The 24,715-nt window shown below is 48.5% G+C and overlaps 1 protein-coding gene across 6 annotated transcripts in view; it reads left to right on the top strand.

The window, feature by feature from the left end:
- LOC138268212 (treacle protein-like) overlaps nucleotides 1–24,715 on the top strand; it is a 257,029-nt gene that overhangs the window by 197,115 nt on the left and 35,199 nt on the right. For all 6 annotated transcript variants that reach the window (XM_069217656.1, XM_069217658.1, XM_069217657.1 and 3 more), the window contains 2 exons: nucleotides 10,154–10,348; nucleotides 16,478–16,560. In XM_069217656.1, the coding sequence (XP_069073757.1) occupies nucleotides 10,154–10,348; nucleotides 16,478–16,560 (278 nt within the window). The remainder of the gene's footprint in view (nucleotides 1–10,153; nucleotides 10,349–16,477; nucleotides 16,561–24,715) is intronic.

Below are 24,715 nucleotides of genomic sequence, written 5' to 3' on the forward strand. Positions count from 1 at the left end.
CTGAGGACCCACCCAAGAGAGACACCCTAAATAGCCCTGAAAGGGGGATTGGTCACCTAACCAGGTAAGCAGCTATCAGGAGGGGGCTCCAACGTCATCTGTCTGGCCTGGCCACTCGGATGCTCCCAGAGTTCCCTTCCAACCTTTGAAACAAGATGGCATATCCCAGGGCTTTCTGGGCACCACCCCTGGGGTGGTGATGGACAGGGGAGTGGTCACTCCCCTTTCCATTGTCCAGTTTTGCTCCAGAGCAGAGACTGGAGGGGTCCCTGAACCGGTGTGGATTGGTTTTTGCACGGAAGGCAACAAATGTGTTCTTCACAGCAAACCAGTGGCTTGGGGAGGCTACCCATCCCAAGCCAGCCACTTCTTTCCAAAGGGAGAGGGTGTTACCTCCCTCTCCCAAATGAAAACTTTTGTTCTACCTTTCTGGGCTTGATCAGATCATGCAGCAGGAGGGCAGAAACCTGTGTAAAGGGTGGCAGCAGCTGAGTTGCCTGGAAAACCCCTAAAGTGCATGGAATCATACTTCCAATACTTGCAACAGTATTGGGGTATGATTCCGACGTTTGATACCAAACATGCTCAGGTTTGGAGTTACCAATATGTAGTTGGACATAGTCCCAGTACACGTGTAAAATGGTGTCCCACTCAAAGTCCAGGAAAATGGATCTAGAGTTTGTGGGGGCACCGCACATACTGGTACCTGCACCCTGCCCTCTGAGCAAGAGGGCCTACTTTAGGGGTGACCTGCATAAAAACAGTGACCTGGTTTTATGCAGGCTGCACTGGCACGTCTGCAGAACCCTTTGCATGGGCTCCCCATGGGTGGAAGGATAACTGCTGCAGCCCATAAGGATCCCTGGAACCCCAGTGACCTGGATACCTAGGTACCAAATACTAGGGAGTTACATGGGGGACCAGTACGCCAGTTGTGGTAAGAAAAAGGTACAATTTAGAGGAGATACCAAAACTATTAGAGTCCTGGTTAGCAGGATCCCAGTAGACAGTCAGACACTGACAACAGGCAGAAAATGGGGGTAGCCAGCCAAGAAAGAGGGCACTTTCTCATAATTATAATACATGTGAGCAGATATGTCCTGTGATGTCTAGTTCTATTTCTAGACATTGCAAGTCACCGGGCAGCTATCTTAAAGCATGTACTGGACACTGAGTTACCCAGCTACATGATGGCTGCATGGAAAATAGTGGTGTTTGGTATCACCTCATCTTAATAAATCCACACTGATGGCAATATTGGACCTTAGAAGTGGCCCTCTGAAACCTACAAGTCCTCTGGTGTGCTGGGTGCTCGTTTTTTTTTTTTTTTTTTTTAATATGGTCACCCCCAGTTTTTTTGCCTGTGTCTGGTGTATGCTGCAGTTTTGACTGAAAGTGCACTGGATTCCTGCTATCCAGGTCTCCAGTGCCAGATCTCTTTCCCTAACACTGTACAGTTGTTCCTTAATTGGCAATACCTTTGGCACCTGTGTAAGTCCATAATAAATGGTACCCCTGGCACCTAGGTTGTGGGTACCACAGAGGGCTCCCAAGGGCTGCAACATGTATTGTGCCTCCCTCAGGGACCCCTCACCTAGTTCATGTAGACTGCGTGTCTTGGGACAGCTAAAAGTTAAAACACGGCATGGCACACTGCCTGTGTGCCATGCCCCCTACTACTGCATGACAGGGGAGGGGTATTGTGTGTGTGTGTGTGTGTGCATGCATCTGTGCGTGTATGCAGGTGTGTGTTGTGTGTGTGTGCATGTATTGATGTGTGAGTGCATGTATGTTGAGTTTTACGAATGCGTGTGTGTGTATGTATGTAAGTGCGTGCAGGTGTGTGTGAATGAATGTATGCATGCGTGGATGCATTTTGGAATGGGTGAGTGTGTGAAGGGAGGGGCATGTGGGGGGTGGAGGGTCTGGAATGGAAGGAGGGTGTGGGGGGGGAACCAGGGGAGGGGGGCGGGGAAGACCCCTATCAGTGACAGGGAAGGAATTCCCAGTCACTGATAGTGCCTACCGCCATGGTTTTCGTGGCAGTAAGGATGCCAAGAAAACCATGGCGGTAGGCAGGGTCATAATCCTGCAGGCGGGCAAGTGAAGGTCGCCGGGCTGAAGAGTGAAGTCTCCAGTCTGGCGGTTGTTACCGCCGTGGCGGTCGGTGTGGTACATTGGCAGTTTGGCTTTAGCCAAACCGCCAATGTTTTAATATGGAGAAAAGTACTGCCAGCCTGTTGGCAGTACTTTCCTCCATATTTACACCGACCGCCGGGGTCATAATGAACCCCATAGTATGTTATTGGGGAAGCCATTTGAAATGAACTTGCTGGACACTGGTCAATAGAAGTTCCTCTGCTACATGGTGGCTTCACTGAACCTAGGTATGTTTGGTATCCGATATCAATTGATTCCAGTGATGCATTTATTATTACATGCACCTAGAGGGCACCTTAGAGGTGCCCCTGAAAAACCTACCATCTACCTGTGTGCTGACTGGCTAGTTCTAAATAGCCTACCTCCAACAGACAGGTTTGTGACCCCCAAGTGTGAGAGCCTCTGCTCTCGGGCGGTCGGGAACAAAGGCTGCTCTGGAAGTGGTATTAACATCCCTCTCCCAATAGGATGACCTGCAAATCTGCATTCCAAGGCAGGGGGCTTCAAAGAGCCCGCCGCCCTTGGTATACAGATCTGGCTTACCTCAGAAGGGAGATGCCGACCCAGGACCTTTTTGCCACTTGGACAGGTGGGAAAACTAGTAGTCAGAAATGTGTCCACTCTCAGGTCAGTTCCACCCCTAAAGTGAGCTGCCTGATGTGGACATGAAATTTCAAATTCTACCATCTTGGTGATGGCAGAACTAGGAACTCTGGGACAGAGTTATGTCCAGTCCCCACAGGAAGGGGCCTTATAGAGGTCTTAGTGATCCCAGGGATAAATAGCCCATTGACTACAACCCTAGACTCTCCTAAGGCTCCTAAATTCAGTATTTAGGGGAGCCCCTGGCACCAGAAAATCAGATCCTGCTGACCTGAAGAAAGAAGGGCCCTCCAGAGACTCAAAAGCAAGTACTAAAGACCAGTGACTGGGTTGGTGCTAACCCTGCTATCCTGCCTGCTGACTTCCAACAATTGCTACAAAGTCGCCTCGTCCTGCAGCTGCTTATGCCTCCAAAAGCCCAATAGGACTGCAGCCTTTGGCCCAGCACCAGGAACTCCTGTGGCGTAGCAGAGCTGCTTCTCTGCATCTTGCATGCACTTAAGAACTGAGAGGTTCTGGACTGCCAAAACCCAACACCAGAAAGCACCAAGCACCCCTGCCGCAGAGCCCAACTCAAAGCAGGCTAGCTGTGCTAGCGTGGTTCCCAGACTCTCCAGAGACATAGTCCACCTTGGGTCTCCCCACTGTGACCTTCCTGACAACGCCTGCAGCCTCTTAGTGCAGGCCCCCCTCTACAGTGAGTGACCTGGAGACAAAGACCCGGTGTCTCATGACACCTCTGCACCCGGTTGCCCCGGACCACGGAGAAGAGGATCAAGGGTGCCCCTACATATCCCAGCCTGCTTGGTTCAGTCTGACTGGACCCCCAGACCACACCTGTAGCCTCTTTCTGCAGGGCTCCTCTACCGCAAACACTCTGGTATCACAAATCTGGGGGTCTAAGGACCCCTGGACTCAGCCGCCCTGACCCCAGGACAAGAGGACCGAAGGTTGTCCCCACATCCCCCAGTATCGCAAGTCTTTAACCCCCTTGGTAGGTCACCCTAACTGACCTCCCAGTCCCTTCCTACAGTGCCTTTCTGACCGGACCGATCTCCATTGACTGCAACGTGACACCTGATGCTGAAGGGCATCGTTGCACCCGGCTGTTCCAGTGCCCCCTGATGTGACTTGTAAGTGTGACCTAGAACCCTTCCCCATACTCAAATTAAGTCTGGAAGACTGGTCCTGTAAGTCACTGCTGAGTCCCTGCTTGCTATATATGTTTTTCCTCCATAGGTTAACATTGCAGCTTCAGAAAATTGCACTGTCAGCTTTTCACAACTGTAAGAACTTCTACTACAAAACATACTTAATTAAACGTTATCCCTGTCAAAACATTACCATTCAGCCCTTCAAATTCTGACATACAGATTCTGTAGAGTTGTTAGCATTCAAAATCATATGTTCGATGGCATCTGTCGCTGTAGATACGCATGTTTTGCATAGCTCGCCATCTGGTGTTGGGCCGGAGTGTTACAAGTTGTTTTTCTTCGAAGAAGTCTTTCGAGTCACGGGACCGAGTGACTCCTCCTTTTGTCTCCATTGCGCATGGGCGTCGACTCCATCTTCGATTGTTTTTTTTCCGCCATCGGGTTCGGACGTGTTCCTGTCGCTCCGAGTTTCGGAACGGAAAGATAGCTAATTTCGGAAGATTTTCGTCGGTATTGTTGCGTTCGGGATCGGCGTAGTTAGATTCAACACCGCGTCTAAGATCGAAGAGCTCCGGTGCCCTTCGGGGTAATTTTTTCGATCCCCCGTCGGGGCCTGGTCGGCCCGACCGCGTGCAGAAGAACGCCGATGGAACGGACCCCGTTCCGTTTCTGTCCCAAATGCCACAATAAATACCCCTATACAGACCAACACTTGGTCTGCAACCTGTGCCTGTCACCTGAGCACAGTGAAGACACCTGCGAGGCCTGTCGTGCGTTCCGGTCCCGAAAAACACTCCGAGACCGTCGAGCCAGAAGACTTCAGATGGCGTCCGAGCCGACAGCCCACCAGGAGTTCGAGGAACAAGAAGAGGAGGGAACCTTTTCGATCCAAGAATCGGACTCCGAAGGATTCGACGATACACAAACCGTGAGTAAGACGTCGAAAACCACTCAGAAGAAGATTAACAAGGCCCAGGGGACGCCACTGCCACCAGGCCATGGCTCGACCCATAAATTCGGTGACCGACCGTCGGCACCGAAAAAGGCCCAAACAGTGCCGAGATCGTCCGACTCCGGTCGAGACACCGGCACGCAGCCTTCTCGGGACCGAGAAAGTGCTGGAGACAAGCATCGACACCGAGATACCGGTGTAGACACGGCTCGACGCCGAGACAGCGGCACCGAAGAAGATCGACGGCGAGAGGTTTCGGCCCCGAAAAAGAAAAAAGTCACCTCGGAGCCGAAAAAAGATGCAGACAGGGTTTCGGTGCCAAAACAAACTGCAACCGACCCAGTTTCAGGCTCTTATGCAGAAGAGCACTCGCTAACCTCCCAAATGCAAAAGCATAGGTTTGAGGAAGAGCTACACTCAACTGATGTAGACCATACGCAAAAGCGTATTTTCATACAGCAGGGGACAGGAAAAATAAGCACCCTTCCCCCCATTAGAAGAAAGAGAAGGTTGGAGTTCCAAACTGAACAAACACCACAAACAAAAGTGGTGAAAAAAGTTACCCCACCACCCTCTCCTCCACCTGTGATTAACGTCTCACCAGCACAAACTCCATCACATTCCCCAGCTCACACCACCATGAGCCAGGGTGACCAAGATCAAGACGCATGGGACTTATACGACGCCCCAGTGTCAGATAACAGTCCGGAGGCATACCCTACGAAGCCATCTCCACCAGAGGACAGCACCGCGTATTCTCAAGTGGTGGCTAGAGCAGCACAATTTCACAATGTAAGCCTCCACTCAGAACAGGTCGAGGATGACTTTTTATTCAACACACTCTCCTCCACCCACAGCTCCTACCAAAGCCTGCCTATGCTCCCTGGTATGCTCCGGCACGCAAAAGAAATCTTTAAGGAGCCGGTCAAAAGTAGGGCAATCACACCAAGAGTGGAAAAAAAGTATAAGGCGCCTCCTACAGACCCGGCTTTTATCACTACACAGCTGCCACCAGACTCTGTCGTTGTAGGAGCAGCTAGGAAAAGGGCCAACTCCCACACATCTGGAGATGCACCACCCCCAGATAAAGAAAGCCGCAAGTTCGATGCAGCTGGTAAGAGAGTCGCAGCACAAGCTGCAAACCAGTGGCGCATCGCTAACTCCCAGGCACTACTTGCGCGCTATGACAGAGCCCATTGGGATGAGATGCAACATCTCATTGACCATCTGCCCAAGGACCTACAAAATAGGGCAAAACAAGTGGTTGAGGAGGGACAGACCATTTCCAACAAACAAATCCGCTCCTCCATGGACGCTGCAGATACAGCTGCACGGACAATTAATACATCTGTAACTATCAGAAGGCATGCATGGCTCCGAACATCTGGATTTAAACCAGAGATTCAGCAAGCAGTTCTCAATATGCCTTTTAACGAAAAAGAACTGTTCGGTCCAGAAGTGGACACAGCGATTGAGAAACTCAAAAAAGACACGGACACTGCTAAAGCCATGGGCGCACTCTACTCCCCGCAGAGCAGAGGGAATTACAGCACATTCCGTAAAACACCCTTTAGAGGGGGGTTTCGGGGTCAGAGCACACAAGCCAGCACCTCACAGGCAACACCGTCCAGTTACCAGGGACAGTACAGAGGAGGTTTTCGGGGACAATATAGAGGAGGACAATTCCCTAGGAATAGAGGAAAATTTCAAAGCCCCAAAACCCCTACTACTAAGCAGTGACTCACATGTCACTCACCCCCTCCACACAACACCAGTGGGGGGAAGAATAAGTCATTATTACAAAGCATGGGAGAAAATCACTACAGACACTTGGGTTCTAGCAATTATCCAACATGGTTATTGCATAGAATTTCTACAATTCCCTCCAAACATACCACCAAAAGCACAAAATTTGACAAAACATCATTCCAATCTCCTGGAGATAGAAGTGCAGGCACTATTGCAAAAGAATGCAATCGAATTAGTGCCAAAGACACAAATAAACACAGGAGTTTACTCACTGTACTTTCTGATACCAAAGAAGGACAAAACGCTGAGACCAATCCTAGACCTCAGAATAGTGAACACATTCATCAAATCAGACCACTTTCACATGGTCACACTACAAGAAGTATTACCATTGCTAAAACTACACGACTACATGACAACTTTAGACCTCAAGGACGCGTATTTCCATATACCAATACACCCATCGCACAGGAAATACCTTAGGTTTGTATTCAAAGGAATACATTACCAATTCAAGGTACTGCCTTTCGGATTAACAACCGCACCAAGAGTCTTTACCAAATTTCTAGCATTAGTCACTGCACACATCAGAAGGCAGCAAATACATGTGTTCCCATATCTAGACGACTGGCTAATCAAGGCCCATTCGTTAATAGAGTGCTCAAATCACACAAATCAGATCATACAAACCCTCTTCAAACTAGGGTTCACCGTCAACTTCACGAAATCCAACATTCTGCCGTGCAAGGTACAACAATACCTAGGAGCCATAATAGACACAACAAAAGGAGTAGCCACTCCAAGTCCCCAAAGAATTCAAAATTTCAACACCATCATACAACGCATGTATCCAACACAAAAGATACAAGCAAAGATGATATTACAACTCCTAGGCATGATGTCTTCATGCATAGCCATTGTCCCAAACGCAAGACTGCACATGAGGCCCTTACAACAGTGCCTAGCATCACAGTGGTCTCAAGCACAGGGTCATCTTCTAGATCTGGTGTTAATAGACCGCCAAACTTACCTCTCGCTTCTGTGGTGGAACAACATAAATTTAAACAAAGGGCGGCCTTTCCAAGACCCAGTGCCACAATACGTAATAACAACAGATGCTTCCATGACAGGGTGGGGAGCACACCTGGATCAACACAGCATACAAGGACAATGGAACGTTCATCAAACAAAACTGCATATAAATCACCTAGAACTTCTAGCAGTTTTTCAAGCACTAAAAGCTTTCCAACCAATAATAGTTCACAAATACATTCTCGTCAAGACAGACAACATGACAACAATGTATTATCTAAACAAGCAAGGGGGGACGCACTCCACGCAGTTAAGCCTGCTAGCACAAAAAATTTGGCGTTGGGCAATTCACAACCAAATTCGCCTAATAGCACAATTTATACCAGGGATCCAAAATCAACTCGCAGACAATCTCTCTCGAGATCACCAACAGGTCCACGAATGGGAAATTCACCCCCAAATTCTGAACACCTATTTCAAACTCTGGGGAACACCTCAAATAGACTTGTTTGCGACGAAGGAGAACGCAAAATGCCAAAACTTCGCATCCAGATACCCACACAAACAGTCCCAAGGCAATGCCCTATGGATGAACTGGTCAGGGATATTTGCTTACGCTTTTCCTCCTCTCCCTCTCCTTTCTTACCTGGTAAACAAACTCAGTCAAAACAAACTCAAACTCATATTAATAGCACCAACTTGGGCAAGGCAACCCTGGTACACAACGCTGCTAGACCTATCAGTAGTACCCTACATCAAATTGCCCAACAGGCCAGATCTGTTGACACAACACAACCAAAAGATCAGACACCCAGATCCAGCATCGCTGAATCTAGCAATCTGGCTCCTGAAATCCTAGAATTCGGGCACTTACAACTTACCCAAGAATGTATGGAAGTCATAAAGCAAGCCAGAAGGCCATCCACCAGGCACTGCTATGCAAGTAAATGGAAGAGGTTTGTTTGCTACTGCCATATTAATCAAATACAACCATTACACACAACTCCAGAACATGTAGTGGGTTACTTGCTTCACTTACAAAAATCTAACCTGGCTTTCTCTTCCATTAAAATACACCTTGCAGCAATATCTGCATACCTGCAGACTACCTATTCAACTTCCCTATATAAGATACCAGTCATTAAAGCATTCATGGAGGGCCTTAGGAGAATTATACCACCAAGAACACCACCTGTTCCTTCATGGAACCTAAATGTTGTCCTAACTAGACTTATGGGTCCACCTTTTGAACCCATGCACTCCTGCGAAATACAGTTCCTAACCTGGAAGGTTGCATTTCTCATCGCCATTACTTCCCTAAGAAGAGTAAGCGAGATTCAGGCGTTTACAATACAAGAACCTTTTATACAACTACACAAGAATAAGGTCGTCCTAAGGACTAATCCTAAATTTTTGCCAAAGGTTATTTCACCGTTCCATCTAAATCAAACAGTGGAACTTCCAGTGTTCTTTCCACAGCCAGATACCGTAGCTGAAAGGGCACTACATACATTAGATGTCAAAAGAGCATTAATGTATTACATTGACAGAACAAAGAACATCAGAAAGACTAAACAACTATTTATTGCATTTCAAAAACCTCATGCAGGAAACCCAATATCAAAACAAGGTATAGCCAGATGGATAGTTAAATGCATCCAAATCTGCTACCTTAAAGCTAAACGACAGCTGCCCATTACACCAAGGGCACACTCAACCAGAAAGAAAGGTGCTACCATGGCCTTTCTAGGAAACATCCCAATGCAAGAAATATGTAAGGCAGCCACATGGTCTACGCCTCACACATTCACCAAGCACTACTGTGTAGACGTGTTATCCGCACAACAAGCCACAGTAGGTCAAGCCGTATTAAGAACATTATTTCAAACTACTTCCACTCCTACAGGCTGAGCCACCGCTTTTGGGGAGATAACTGCTTACTAGTCTATGCAAAACATGCGTATCTACAGCGACAGATGCCATCGAACTGAAAATGTCACTTACCCAGTGTACATCTGTTCGTGGCATCAGTCGCTGTAGATTCTCATGTGCCCACCCGCCTCCCCGGGAGCCTGTAGCAGTTTGGAAGTTACCTTCAACTATTTGTATATGTATCATCTCAACCTTAAATAGGTACATACTTAGTCACTCCATTGCATGGGCACTATTACTACAATTCAACTCCTACCTCACCCTCTGCGGGGAAAAACAATCGAAGATGGAGTCGACGCCCATGCGCAATGGAGACAAAAGGAGGAGTCACTCGGTCCCGTGACTCGAAAGACTTCTTCGAAGAAAAACAACTTGTAACACTCCGGCCCAACACCAGATGGCGAGCTATGCAAAACATGCGAATCTACAGCGACTGATGCCACGAACAGATGTACACTGGGTAAGTGACATTTTCATTACATGTCTGACACCATTGGAATGCAGGATGTCTACTATTCTGATGGCTGGGATCCACATTTTCATCCTGTATTTTAACGTTCCAATGTTCTAGGTCTTGAACCTGTATCTGATGTGGTATCCTTGGAAGCTGTAGAAGAAACTGAGATTGAACCAGCAGAGAGCACAGCTTCTGAGGAGTTAGCTCAAAGTGCACCTCCTACACAACCATCTCCACGTCTGAAAAGAGGTCGACCTGGGGCTGTTACTCCTGCTGCTTCGAAGATGTGTGCTGAAGAGGAGGCAACGGGCAAGTAGCCATGTTTTCTACTCCAAGTTAGAATGTTAATGTCTATGCCTTCCGATTGAAGATTTATATTTTTCATGTTATAAACAAATTCACAGCTTTAAACTAAACTGTAGGGGACATGGTCAAGATGACTGCTTTGGAGGAAGCACCAAGGGCACCTCTTCTGCCCAGTAAATTTGCAGCTGCCGTAAGTGGAGGACAGAGGCACCACCCCCACCTAATCTCTTGCAGCCGTACTGCATGCCTCTCTACCTACGTTTCCTTGTTTCACTAATCAACACAAACAGGGTGACTTCGAGTGGCCTGATGAATCTTAGCCCAGCTGACTAAATGGCAAACACGAGGGGATAACTGACGCTGGCCCATATCCTGCGGGCACCTGAGCGTCTACGCTGAGGCCCGTGCAGTGGTGGATGAGTTTCCTGCTGAAGGGGACTAGGAGGCTTGGCAAGTAGCGAATTCCAGCTCGACTAGGCTCCCGGGCGGCTCCCGGACACACTGATGCCTTGTGATGGAGTGTCCTTCCCTCAGTGCCTGGAGGCCTTCTTCCACCCTCTGTGCCTTGACGGGGGCTTGATTGATATCCCCCCAGCCACCCACCAACCTCCCCCTGCCTGCTCCCTGACACAGTTGCTATGGCAGGGGTGCTTTTGATTTAAGCAGGATGCCGGGGCTGGTGCGGCCACTTGGCACCACGTGGTTGTCCCTCTTCGGGGCTGGCCTGTGCTTGGTGTCCTGTAGACCAACCCTGCAGAGGTGGACATTGCAGGACTGCGTGGCCCTAGGGCATATCTGTTCTGACCCTGCCAGCACTTGATGATACCTGCCCTGCCCTCCTCTCTACTTCTGCGCTGTGGGGATGCAAGCCAGCGACAGAGCTGTGGACCCTCTGCAGGACTTTGCGGAACAGTGAGCAGAGGGCCATGTGTGGAGGTTGGGAGCATGGAGTGCTGCTGCGCTACAGTGGATGGACTTGGAGGGTCGAGCATCAACTCTTATTGCTGGTGGCCCAAGCGCCCTAAGAGTGACTGCCCATTCCTCTTCCTCTCGGAGACTGCCTCTGCACACATTCCTTAAGCAACGCCGCTGTGGAGCAGGAGACAGTAGGAACCTGGGTTTTTGTTGCAGTAGTCCTGCTTTTTGCCTGGTATTTGATCCAACTTTGGGTGGAGTAGACCGGGTTCCTGGTAACCAGATCCCTAGTGCCAGTGTTCTTTCCCTAAAACAAACTAACTGTTCAATTGATTCCCAATTGGCAAGGCCTTTAGGACCTTCTTAGGTCTTTAGTCGGTGATACCCGGTACCTAGGGCACAGGTACTACGCGGGTCCCTGAGAGCTGCAGCATATCTTGTGCCACTCTAAGGGATGCAGCACCAAGCTCATGCAGACTGCCACTGCAGACTGCATGACAAGGTGCACTAAGAAGTGAAAACACAACATGGCACACACAGTGTATGCCATGCCCCCTTACAGCAGGCCTTACATCCCTCAGGCAGGCTGCTTTCTATTACATGTGAGGACATCTGCATGAACAGTTATGCCCCTGTGCTGGCCAGTTCAATTACTGACATTACAGGTGAACAGGGAATTCATTTAAGGTACTGGGTATTGGTCAGATCGAGTTCCCCCAGCTACATAATGGCTTCACTGAAACCTATGGTGTTTAGTAACAAACACCTGGTTTTTATTAACCACACTGATTCCAGTGATGGATTTATTAATACATGAACACAGAGGGTACCTTGGAGGTACCCCCAGAAAACCTACCAACTATTAGTGTGTTGGCTGACTGGTCCAGACCAGCCTACCACCACAGATGAGTTTCTGACCCCTGCAAGTGAGACCCTGCGCTCTCCGAGCCTGGAAACAAAACCTGCTCTAGCAGGAGGTGTGGCTACCTCCTCCAAGCAGGATGACTGCTAATCAGCATATCTAGGAGGTGGCTTCTATGGCCTCCACCTCCTTTCATATGCAACTCTGGCTTCCCAAAGACAGCGGAAAATCCAGAATTGGCTAGTCAGGGGGTGTGTTCACCCTAAGGCTAGTACCACCCCTAAGGTGGGGTACCTGAAGTGCACTCGACTAAGAAAATGCCACACTCTTGGTTATTGATGAAAGTAGGTCCTCTGGGTCAGGGTTATGACTACTCCCCGTAGGAAGTGGATATAAAGAGGGGATAGTTGCCGTTAAGGTAGGTAGCCCATTGGCTACTACCTGTGACTCCTTGTAACACCCCTAAGTACAGAATTTGGGTGGCAACCCTGATGCCAGAAAAGAAGAAAGACACAGAGAGCCGGGAAAAGCAAGATCTGAGGAGCAGCAACTGAATGGGACCCAACCCTGCTGGCCTGCCTGCTGTCCTCGACAATTGAGCCAGAATCGTCTCGTCCTGCACCTGCTATGCCTCCAGAAGCTTTGGAGGACTCTCAGCACTTCGAGGAAACAACCAGCATATCCCATGGAGTCTCGTAACTACTCCCCTTCACCCTACAGGCACCCAAGAAGAGAGCTCCGGACTGCGAAAACCCAACACCTAAAAGCACCACTGCACCAGAGTCCCTCAGCCCGAGTCAAAGTGGACCATCGGTGCCAATGAGGTCCTAAGACCCTCCAAAACTGAACCCCACCTTGGGTTTGGCCAGCCTGTCCCCCAGTCACAGCCTGAAGCCTCTTCTGTGCAGTAACCAACAATCGTGAGGAGTCTTCACAACGCAACCCAGGCTGGACACCCCAGTGCCTCCCTATGTGACCTTTTGGTCATGTAAGTGGCTAACAAGTGCATGAATGAAGGATGTGTTTTCCCTGTAGATAACATTACTCCTCCAGAAATTGCTCTGTGTGTGAACTTTTTAAACCTATACAAATTCATATCTCGAAAAATACTTACCCGATTCTGATGGTCTTATTATCTTTTTTTTTTTTATATGAAGAGTCTGTTATTTTCATAAATTGGTGTTGAGTTTCCACCCTATCATAAAAGAACATTTAGGTTACCATTTTTACTTCTGTCAGACAATTGCGGTTTGCCTGGACTCCTTACACGGTGTACCTCGTTTTGATCTGCTATCTATAAAGCCAAGTTCCTACAGAGACCGCCACTAACTTATCACCACCCAGAACAAGGGGCCGGAGGAAGCAATAGCCTTTTGGCCTGGCTGGTGCCAGCGGGTCTCCTCTTGACTCATCCTATCATGGCAGCAGCCAAAGGCAGAGAGAGCACTCTTTGCTTGCATGCAGAGGACCTGGAAAATAGATACAGGCGCAGTAACATCCATTTGCGAAGGGTGCAGGTTGGTGTGGACGCAACAGACATCTACAGGCACACTGTTCCATTCCATCCTTGGTTGTGTAGAGGAGGCTGCCTTGCAGATTGTCAGGGTCCATCGAGCAGGTCATCCCCGGGGTGGCAATGCAAGACTCCCAGATATCCTTGTGCATGTTCATGACTTTAAGATCAAAGAAGAAATCCTTATGAAAGCGAGACTTACACCCTCTCAAATTTAAAGTACATAAACGTTCGCTTTTACAAGACATTTCGGCAAGCATTCTACAGTGACGCAGAGACTGTGAAATGATCACTGAATTCTTGCGCTTCAAGGCGATCTCATATGGCTGGAGGAATACTTTTAGGCTCATCTTTTGGTGGGAGGGCCATCTTTACCAACTCGAAACTCTGTTTGAGGTTCGCCATCACCTGAGTCTGCAGAAAAAGTCCTACCCGCACCCATCTCTTCCCCACGATCCCTTCTACATCATCCCTACTGGCAGAGAGTTTCTAAACTGCAGAGGCATTCTCGCCCTGCCTAACAGAACGCGCCCAGGAGTGCCTAGCTGTACTAGACAAACTGGCATCTGAAACAAGTAATGGCTCCACGTAACTTTGTGCTGCTGCTGGCACTCGGTTCACCTGTTGAGTGCAATTGTAAGGGGTCCTTGTTCCGATGACTTGGAATGCGGCAGTGGAGTGTTGCTGTTCTTTCACCTCCAGGATGCTGCTCCTAGTCTCCTGGTCTGGCTCATGTCCAGCCTGCTGTTTTCCAATGTTAATGGACCCTTAATAGCATTTTGTTTGTTCTGTTTGGGGTATCAGTTTTACTTTTCCCAAGTCCGACACCTGCATGACACAGCACGTACTAACCAGGGCTCCGGTACTGCCACTTTCCAGCCCTTAATATGCTACGCATAGGTGCATTCAACACAAGACTATCTCCCATTGCTTCCTTTAGGTGTTGACGCTGTGGAAGTCCAACTCACCTGCTTCAACGTGAGGGGCTTAGACAACCTGACCAAGCGAGCTACAATCGTGTCTGTCCTAGAGCGTAGCAGCAGCAAAGCCTGTCTTCTTCAGGAGACACTAACCAGGGATGAACATAGGATGAGGCCCCTTAGGGGCTGTCCTGACTGGTGGATGGCTCCTCCTTGTTTTCCTCATTATCTCCTCCAGCCTTGCTGCCAAAAGTGGGGGCAGTGGCCGGAGGGGCGGGCATCTCCACTAGCTGGGATGCCCTGCGGTGCTGTAACAAAAGGCATGAGCCTTTGAGGCTGACCGCCAGGTGTTACAGATCCTGCAGGGGGAGGTGTGAAGCACCGCCACCCAGTACAGGCTTTGTTCCTGGCCACAGAGTGACAAAGGCACTCTCCCCATGTGGCCAGCAACTCGTCTGGTTGTGGCAGGCTGGCAGAAACTGGTCAGCCTAACACTAGGAGTTAGACTGGTATTCAGGGGGCATCTCTAAGATGCCCTCTGGGTGTATTTTACAATAAATCCCACACTGGCATCAGTGTGCATTTATTGTGCTGAGAAGTTTGATATAAAACTTCCCAGTTTTCAGTATAGCCATTATGGAACTGTGGAGTTGGTGTTTGACAAACTCCAAGACCATATACTCTTTATGGCTACCCTGCACTTACAATGTCTAAGGTTTTGTTAGACACTGTAGGGGCATAGTGCTCATGCACCTATGCCCTCACCTGTGGTATAGTGCACCCTGCCTTAGGGCTGTAAGGCCTGGTAGAGGGGTGACTTACCTATGCCACAGGCAGTGTGAGGCTGGCATGGCACTCTGAGGGGCGTGCCATGTCGACTTAGTCATTTTCTCCCCACCAGCACACACAAGCTGAGAGGCAGTGTGCATGTGCTGAGTGAGGGGTCCCCAGGGTGGCATAAGAGATGCTGCAGCCCTTAGAGACCTTCCCTGGCAACAGGGCCCTTGGTACCAGGGGTACCAGTTACAAGGGACTTAACTGTGTGCCAGGGTTGTGCCAATTGTGGAGACAAAGGTACAGTTTAGGGTAAGAACACTGGTGCTGGGGCCTGGTTAGCAGGGTCCCAGCACACTTTCAATCATAACTGGCATCCGCAAAAGGCAAAAAGTCAGAGGGTAATCATGCTAAGGAAGGCATTTCCTTACAAGCGCCACTTAAAAAAAAATAAAAAATGTAATAGACTATTCAAATTAGGCAGCATTGTGGAATAAACTATTTTTATTTCCAAAGTAGTAGAGCCTTGCATAAAGAAAAAATCTACACTGTCCTTTTAACGCAGCCAAGGTGTTGGAGTGCACCACGGTTAGTCAGTCTCTCTGTTCTTTCCATGAACATGTGGCTCATACCCTTTACCTATTTTGCCACCTTTATTTTTTTTCAGAAGGTTTTTGACTAGATACGTCTTTACCCTCAGATTATATTTAATCTGTTAAATTTTGTTTTGGATTGCACTGGACTCCTGCTCCACTTTGGCGGCTCAGTTTTTGGTGTGGATCAAAGCGTAGCCCTAACTACATATTTAAAGGCACTGCTGCCTTTTACCTTTCCCAGATCTCGCCCTTTCTAAAACTGAGCTGCCTACGTGCTCACTAAGGGTAGTTCTTCTTTTCCCAGTGCTTGCTGTTTTCCCCTTATGTATTTCCCGATCTTTTTATGCATGTTGCTCCACGCATCTGGGAAACAAGTTTCATGCGTTCACCAGCCTTCTGTTAAACATGTATTTCCTAATCCTATTGACATAATATTGTATAGCACTGTAGTGGAGTACCTCCATACCTCAGAGTGTTGATATTGTTTCATATTGCTTTTGTTTGTACTATTGTTAATTGTTCTGTATGATTTTAACTTTGGTGTCATTTTAGCCGCTGTCACGGTCAGTGATGTGGAAGAGATGTCAAGCAGTGCTGTTGAAGAAAAGCCAAGTGGGCGAAAAGGTCTAAGAAAGGTGAGATAGACAAAAAGTATTTTCTTTATTTGAATTTATTAGTCTTTTTTAGGTCTCCCATACCAGTCAGTGCTGCATGTCTGATTAGGAAAAAACCTTTGGTGTGCTTATCAAAAACTTAGTGATCTTGCAGCCTCTCCACTGCTTACCCATTGGTTAGCTTTATTGTCACTCCCAATTGCTTGTTTCTTGTCCGATAGCTTGCCTGCATCTTCTTGTATTTTTCATATCCCTGGGCACAGCCTCCTTGCCATCTCTTTTAATGGCTGAACTGTAACTTTCCCTGCTCGCTTTTAGGGAACTAAGTTTTTCTTATTGGCTAAGCATTCCACTGGAGCGCATATGTTTTCCAGCTCTTTCCCAGGTGTGCTTCTACTCTGCCAAATACCCCTCGCCTCACCCCACGCTCTATATCCCTCTCCCTCATGTGCTGTTTACTCTCTCTCCTGTGTGGTTTTCCCACTGCCAAACTCCCAATTGCTGTGTTGCTCTCTCCCTCATGTTCTTCTCCCCTCTCTGCCACAATGGTCCCTTTTTCTTTAGATCAAGTATTTGAGACCTCTTGTATATACTTTACTATATACCTCTTTGTGGTCTCTCTGCTTTTTCATTGGTTTGTTTCAGTGTCCTTAAAAAAAAACCTTGCTTGCTAGTGATCAATCCTTCCTGTTTTTCCCTCCTTTTAATCAGTTGTACGCTCCCCTGGAGCCTAGCCCGAGTACTTGTACCCTTCCACTTGTGCCACTGTAGCATCTGCTTAGGGACTACTTTTTCCTTAGTCTAAGAGCATTTTTTCAGAGCGCTGGATGTTTTCAGTTGCTCCACTTTGTTTCTGTATATAAGGCTGTAAATCCTGTTTTTTTCTGGTTTCATGTGCTGTGCATTCTAAGAGCAAGGTCGAAAGTTAGAGGCTGTTTTCTGACTGTGTCTGTTTCTGCTCCCTGCCGTGCAGACACTCAACTATTTCCATTGATTTTCTTATGCGCTGCCGATGCGCAAGGAAAATCGCTACAGTTCCAATTACTATGTATTTTTTCCCAATTTAAGATGGCAAGCCACACATCATGTTTGATGATGTCAGGACGAGGCTGTCTCTTTTCTTTTGCGTTTCTTATTTATGCTTGTTGTGGAATGGAATTATAATGGGGATTCCAATTCTGTGAGCATTCTGTCGGATGCCGGAGTTCAGGCACGGCACAGAAAGGAATGGGGGTACCTAACCCTCAGCTCTCCTTGTCGGGCAGACCCGTTATGTCACCGGGTTTGTCAGATTTCGGGGTAAAATTCAGTGCACCTGTAAAATTATGATCTCGCTTGCATCAGTACCAAGGGACCTGAACGTCGCTGTGATCTTGACAGAGACTAGTCTATTCTAATCCTTGGCGGGAGAAGATCAATACTCACTCTACTATAGTTACTGTGCGATTAAAGTACTAGTCGCTATGTGGCTTGCCTGATGGTCCAACACGCACGCGCAGTCTCGTTCCTAAGAGCTGTAGCGTAAAACACAAATAGTCACCAGGGAGGTTCTATCGCGTGCAGAGCACTGAGACGGTTCCTCTAGCTCCCATGGCAAGTATCTGCCCCCTACATTTGACTGGCTTTTCAATGCAGTATGCTAGCAACCAGACATAGCTGTAAAAGTAACTCTGCTCAGACCTCGCACATAAATTACCCACATTAGCACTTGAATACTCCTGCTGGTGTGTGCAAAGAATGATGCAACCTATTGCATTCAACAGTTCTTTCCACGTGTAGACTGCTGGTTTCAGCCTCCACTCTCTCCACTGTACTGTGAACATTGTCCCAAGATATATTCTACACACTAAAGATAGTATGGGCATGTTACCTACGCACCAGTTTGCCAAACCTTTACCCGTTCTTACCTTAGCAAACACCAGATCAATGTGGCAGTCATATTGGTGCAGAAGACTGGTGCTCAAATAGATTTGTGTCTCATCTTGTCTCTAGCTGTTACACTTGGGTTGAGCATTTTAGCACAAGACTTGAAGAAAATTACTGTTCTCTCGTAGGGGTATTTCCCTGATAGTCATAAGCATTGAATAGTTCCGCGCGCCTGCGGGGACCGCGGAGCACTGATGTGAAGTATATTCTTAAGTGCAAACACCAGCCGTTTAAAGAAAAGGTCTGTCAAAAAACACTTAAGAATAACATTGTGCAGCCTATGTGAACAGCTACACAGGCCAAATTGTTGAAAAGAAAATCAATAGTAGTGTAAATTCATGTTCAAACACCTATTTATTCTAGAAATGTAATAACAAATACATTCTCATACTTTATTTACACCTCTGATGAGAATAAAACAATGCAGGGCAGTGTAGCCCATAGGCTGCCATTATACAGAATGTAAATAGAGCTGTGCCTTTAAGAAAAGTAAAGTCTTCCTGTTTCCCATCATGCACAGCAAAAGGCAGTTGCCTCAGTTCTTTTTTCCGGCTCCTGCTGACAGGACCCTGAAGCATTGAGCTCTACCTCACAAAAGCTTTTGTGACAGAAATTCATTGAAATATCTTCTGAATTTCATTTTCACTCGACGTTTTTACCTTTGAGTGATCATTTTCTACTGATTTCTGTTAAATTCTGACAGAATTTTGAGGTTTTTCTAGTTAGAAATGCCTTCACTTTTTGATAAATGTCCTTCTTGTGGAAGAAAGAAGGCTAAAACAGATTCACATAGGGTCTGTATAATTTGTCTTCCATCCAGCCACAAACCGGAGTCGTGTGACATTTGTAAAACCTTCTTGTAGGAAGTTGGCTCTGTATGTGCTATTTCAAAGTAAGGAATAGCATGCACAGAGTCCAAGGGTTCCCCTTAGAGGTAAAATAGTGGTAAAAATAGATAATACTAATGCTCTATTTTGTGGTAGTGTGGTCGAGCAGTAGGCTTATCCAAGGAGTAGTGTTAAGCATTTGTTGTACATACACATAGACAATAAATGAGGTACACACACTCAGAGACAAATCCAGCCAATAGGTTTTTATGTAGAAAAATATCTTTTCTTAGTTTATTTTAAGAACCACAGGTTCAAATTCTACATGTAATATCTCATTCGAAAGGTATTGCAGGTAAGTACTTTAGGAACTTCAAATCATCAAAATTGCATGTATACTTTTCGAGTTATTCACAAATAGCTGTTTTAAAAGTGGACACTTAGTGCAATTTTCACAGTTTCTAGGGGAGGTAAGTATTTGTTAGGTTAACCAGGTAAGTAAGACACTTACAGGGCTTAGTTCTTGGTCCAAGGTAGCCCACCGTTGGGGGTTCAGAGCAACCCCAAAGTCACCACACCAGCAGCTCAGGGCCGGTCAGATGCAGAGTTCAAAGTGGTGCCCAAAACACATAGGCTAGAATGGAGAGAAGGGGGTGCCCCGGTTCCGGTCTGCTTGCAGGTAAGTACCCGCGTCTTCGGAGGGCAGACCAGGGGGGTTTTGTAGGGCACCGGGGGGGACACAAGCCCACACAGAAATGTCACCCTCAGCGGCGCGGGGGCGGCCGGGTGCAGTGTAGAAACAAGCGTCGGGTTCGCAATGTTAGTCTATGAGAGATCTCGGGATCTCGTCAGCGCTGCAGGCAGGCAAGGGGGGGGTTCCTTGGGGGAACCTCCACTTGGGCAAGGGAGAGGGACTCCTGGGGGTCACTTCTCCAGTGAAAGTCCGGTCCTTCAGGTCCTGGGGGCTGCGGGTGCAGGGTCTCTCCCAGGCGTCGGGACTTAGGATTCAAAGAGTCGCGGTCAGGGGAAGCCTCGGGATTCCCTCTGCAGGCGGCGCTGTGGGGGCTCAGGGGGACAGGTTTTGGTACTCACAGTATCAGAGTAGTCCTGGGGTCCCTCCTGAGGTGTTGGATCTCCACCAGCCGAGTCGGGGTCGCCGGGTGCAGTGTTGCAAGTCTCACGCTTCTTGCGGGGAGCTTGCAGGGATCTTTAAAGCTTGCTGGAAACAAAGTTGCAGCTTTTCTTGGAGCAGGTCCGCTGTCCTCGGGAGTTTCTTGTCTTTTCGAAGCAGGGGCAGTCCTCAGAGGATGTCGAGGTCGCTGGTCCCTTTGGAAGGCGTCGCTGGAGCAGGATCTTTGGAAGGCAGGAGACATGCCGGTGAGTTTCTGGAGCCAAGGCAGTTGTCGTCTTCTGGTCTTCCGCTGCAGGGGTTTTCAGCTAGGCAGTCCTTCTTCTTGTAGTTGCAGGAATCTGATTTTCTAGGGTTCAGGGTAGCCCTTAAATACTAAATTTAAGGGCGTGTTTAGGTCTGGGGGGTTAGTAGCCAATGGCTACTAGCCCTGAGGGTGGGTACACCCTCTTTGTGCCTCCTCCCAAGGGGAGGGGGTCACAATCCTAACCCTATTGGGGGAATCCTCCATCTGCAAGATGGAGGATTTCTAAAAGTCAGAGTCACCTCAGCTCAGGACACCTTAGGGGCTGTCCTGACTGGCCAGTGACTCCTCCTTGTGGCTTTCTTTGTTCCCTCCAGCCTTGCCGCCAAAAGTGGGGGCCGTGGCCGGAGGGGGCGGGCAACTCCACTAAGCTGGAGTGCCCTGCTGGGCTGTGACAAAGGGGTGAGCCTTTGAGGCTCACCGCCAGGTGTCACAGCTCCTGCCTGGGGGAGGTGTTAGCATCTCCACCCAGTGCAGGCTTTGTTACTGGCCTCAGAGTGACAAAGGCACTCTCCCCATGGAGCCAGCAACATGTCTCTGGTGTGGCAGGCTGCTGGAACTAGTCAGCCTACACAGACAGTCGGTTAAGTTTCAGGGGGCACCTCTAAGGTGCCCTCTGTGGTGTATTTTACAATAAAATGTACACTGGCATCAGTGTGCATTTATCGTGCTGAGAAGTTTGATACCAAACTTCCCAGTTTTCAGTGTAGCCATTATGGTGCTGTGGAGTTCGTGTAAAACAGACTCCCAGACCATATACTCTTATGGCTACCCTGCACTTACAATGTCTAAGGTTTTGCTTAGACACTGTAGGGGTACAGTGCTCATGCACTGGTACCCTCACCTATGGTATAGTGCACCCTGCCTTAGGGCTGTAAGGCCTGCTAGAGGGGTGTCTTACCTATACTGCATAGGCAGTGAGAGGCTGGCATGGCACCCTGAGGGGAGTGCCATGTCGACTTACTCATTTTGTTCTCACCAGCACACACAGGCTTGTAAGCAGTGTGTCTGTGCTGAGTGAGGGGTCTCTAGGGTGGCATAATACATGCTACAGCCCTTAGAGACCTTCCCTGGCATCAGGGCCCTTGGTACCAGAGGTACCAGTTACAAGGGACTTATCTGGATGCCAGGGTGTGCCAATCGTGGAAACAATGGTACATTTTAGGTGAAAGAACACTGGTGCTGGGGCCTGGTTAGCAGGGTCCCAGCACACTTCTCAGTCAAGTCAGCATCAGTATCAGGCAAAAAGTGGGGGGTAACTGCAACAGGGAGCCATTTCTTTACACTTCTCTAGAAGAACCCTTCGTGACAGAGAGAAGATCCGACTCCAGGCGAAAGAGGACAGGAGAAAAAGTGGCCATTCCACTACAGAGCGAGGAGAAGGTCAGACTTCTACCAGGGCTCAACCTGTTTCCTCCATGACTCCTTCCAGACCTGCTGAAAAACGACATAGATCTCCGACGACGTCGAGAGCGTCGACGTCGAAGCAGGGAACGGCGCCAACATGTTCGCCGTCGAGGAGTGCTTCGCCGGCGAGAAAAATACATCGTTCGCCGTCGACAGCTATTTCGCCGTCGAGGCGGCGAAGACACCCGACGTCGAGAGGATCTGGGTCGCCGTCGACACGGCGAACACAGTCCACGCCAAGGAGATCCGAGTCGGGCTCGCCGTCGACACGGCGAGGGAGATCGCCGTCGAGAGAGAGTGTTCGCCGTCGGAGGCGTTCACCGTCACTGCACCGACGTCGAGGTTCGTCGTCGAGAGGTTCTCAGCGGCGAGACGAGTCGACGTCTAGAGGCACTCGGCGTCACCGCAGTTCGACGTCGAGGAGTGCTTCGACGTCGAGAAGACCATCTAAGAGGCCTAGAAGGGTTTATACAACCTCAGAATCCTCGGCCTCGCTTATCCTACTTCCAGCATCACCACAGCTCTCACAAAGGCAGTCGCCTTTACCACAGACGCCGGTAACACCTACGGCTCCTCTTCCGGCGCCTCCTCCAGAACCTGTTCCGAGGACTCCAACGCGATCTGCAGGGCGTTCTGGTTATTCCTCGAGGCGTACATCTACCTCAAGGCACCGTCGTCAATCACATCATGGACATTCTTCATCGTCCACACGAGACTACTCTCCAACCTTATCAGACTCACCATCCCCAAGAGTGTCTCCCATAGATGATGTCAACACATTTCAGGAGGTCTTAGTGAGAGGGGCAACCAAGCTGAATATCCCGCTAGCAGCTCCAGCCCAATCGACAAAAGTAATCTTTGAGACCTTGCATCAAAGGACATCTTCACGACCTTTACTTCCACTGGTTCCGGGTCTTATTGAACCAGCAATGGACATTTTTCTCACGCCGGCTACAACAAAGTCTGCTCCTTCCAGACTCATTAAAAAGTACCGTCCACCAGAGCAAGATCCTCTATTCTTGAGGTCGGACCCAGTACCAGACTCGGTAGTTATAGTGGCAGCGAAGAAATCGCATTCGACGTCACCGTCTTCCTCTGCTCCCCCAGACAAAGAAAGCAGAAAGATCGATGCTGCAGGAAGAAAAGTATGCTAGACGGCATCTATCACCATGAAAGCAGCCAGTGCCACTGCTTTATTAGGGAGATATGATCGATCCCTCTGGGACTCTATACTACAGTTCGCAGAGCATCTCCCTAGGGACAAAAGGGAAGATTTCCTAGAGGTCGTGAGCGAGGGAGCAATGGTTTCTAACCAGATCATAAGTGCTGCGGCAGATACTTCAACTCTATCCGCACATAACTATGCTCATGGTATAGCGCTCAGGAGACATGCATGGCTGCGGCTTACATCGCTTAAACCCGAAGCACAGCAGAGGATACAGAACCTGCCTTTCTCAGGCTCCACTTTATTCGGCTCTCATGCCGATGATGAGATGGCCAGAATGAAGTCGGAGCTGGATACCTTAAAAGCGGTAGGCATAGAGCGACCTAAAGAACAGCGAAAGGGATTCCGCCCATATCAAAGAAGACTGTTCACCCACAGGTATCCGGCTCCACATTGGTCGTCTTCACGCCCTCAGCAACAGCAGCAGCAGCAGCATCAGAGGGGCTTCTCCAGAAGGTCGACAAGGGGTCGTTCAACACCTCAGACCCAGACACCTCGACAAGCTCCCACGTCTAGGCCCTGAATCTTTGCTTCCCCCTCCTCCGTTACCCACTCCGGTAGGGGGAAGTATCTCAAATCATCTAGACGAGTGGCTACGCATCACAACAGACGCCTGGGTATTGAATATTGTGAGACATGGTTACGCTCTCAGATTCACCAGTTCTCCACCATCTGTTCCACCCAAAACAGCCAACCACCATCTCGAAGCTCTGCAGTTAGAGGTCAATATCCTATTGCGAAAAAGAGCCATAGAACCCGTTCCCATCAGCCAACATGGGAAGGGGATTTATTCGAGATATTTCCTTGTACAGAAAAAAGACAAACAAGAGTTTCGTCCCATCTTAGATCTGAGGACAGCAAACAAATGGATTCGCAAAGAAAAATTCAGGATGTTAGCCTTACACCAAATTTACCCACATTTACGTCAGGGCGACTGGCTATGTGCGATAGATCTTTGCGACGCTTACTTCCATATCCCAGTAACCAAGAAACATCGAAAATTCCTAAGGTTCACTGTCGGAAAACGCCATTACCAATTTGCAGTTCTACCGTTCGGCCTAAAATCAGCGCCAATAACTTTTTCCAAATGCATGGCGGTAGTAGCCGCCCACTTGAGGAAACAGCGAATATTCGTCTATCCCTATCTAGACGATTGGCTCATAAAGGCCTCCAGCTATCTCGAGGCACAGCAGCATTTCGAATGGACTCTACAACTGCTACAAAAACTTGGTCTTCAAGTCAATCTTCTGAAATCAACAGCAACACCTGTTCAGAGGTTGCATTACTTAGGGGCCATTGTAGATACCAAGCTAGGAAAGGTGTTTCCTTCGGAGGAACGACGGTTATCGATTCTCCAA

The sequence above is a fragment of the Pleurodeles waltl genome, chromosome 12 (genome assembly GCF_031143425.1).
Source record: "Pleurodeles waltl isolate 20211129_DDA chromosome 12, aPleWal1.hap1.20221129, whole genome shotgun sequence".
In the NCBI taxonomy this organism is placed as follows: domain Eukaryota; kingdom Metazoa; phylum Chordata; class Amphibia; order Caudata; family Salamandridae; genus Pleurodeles; species Pleurodeles waltl.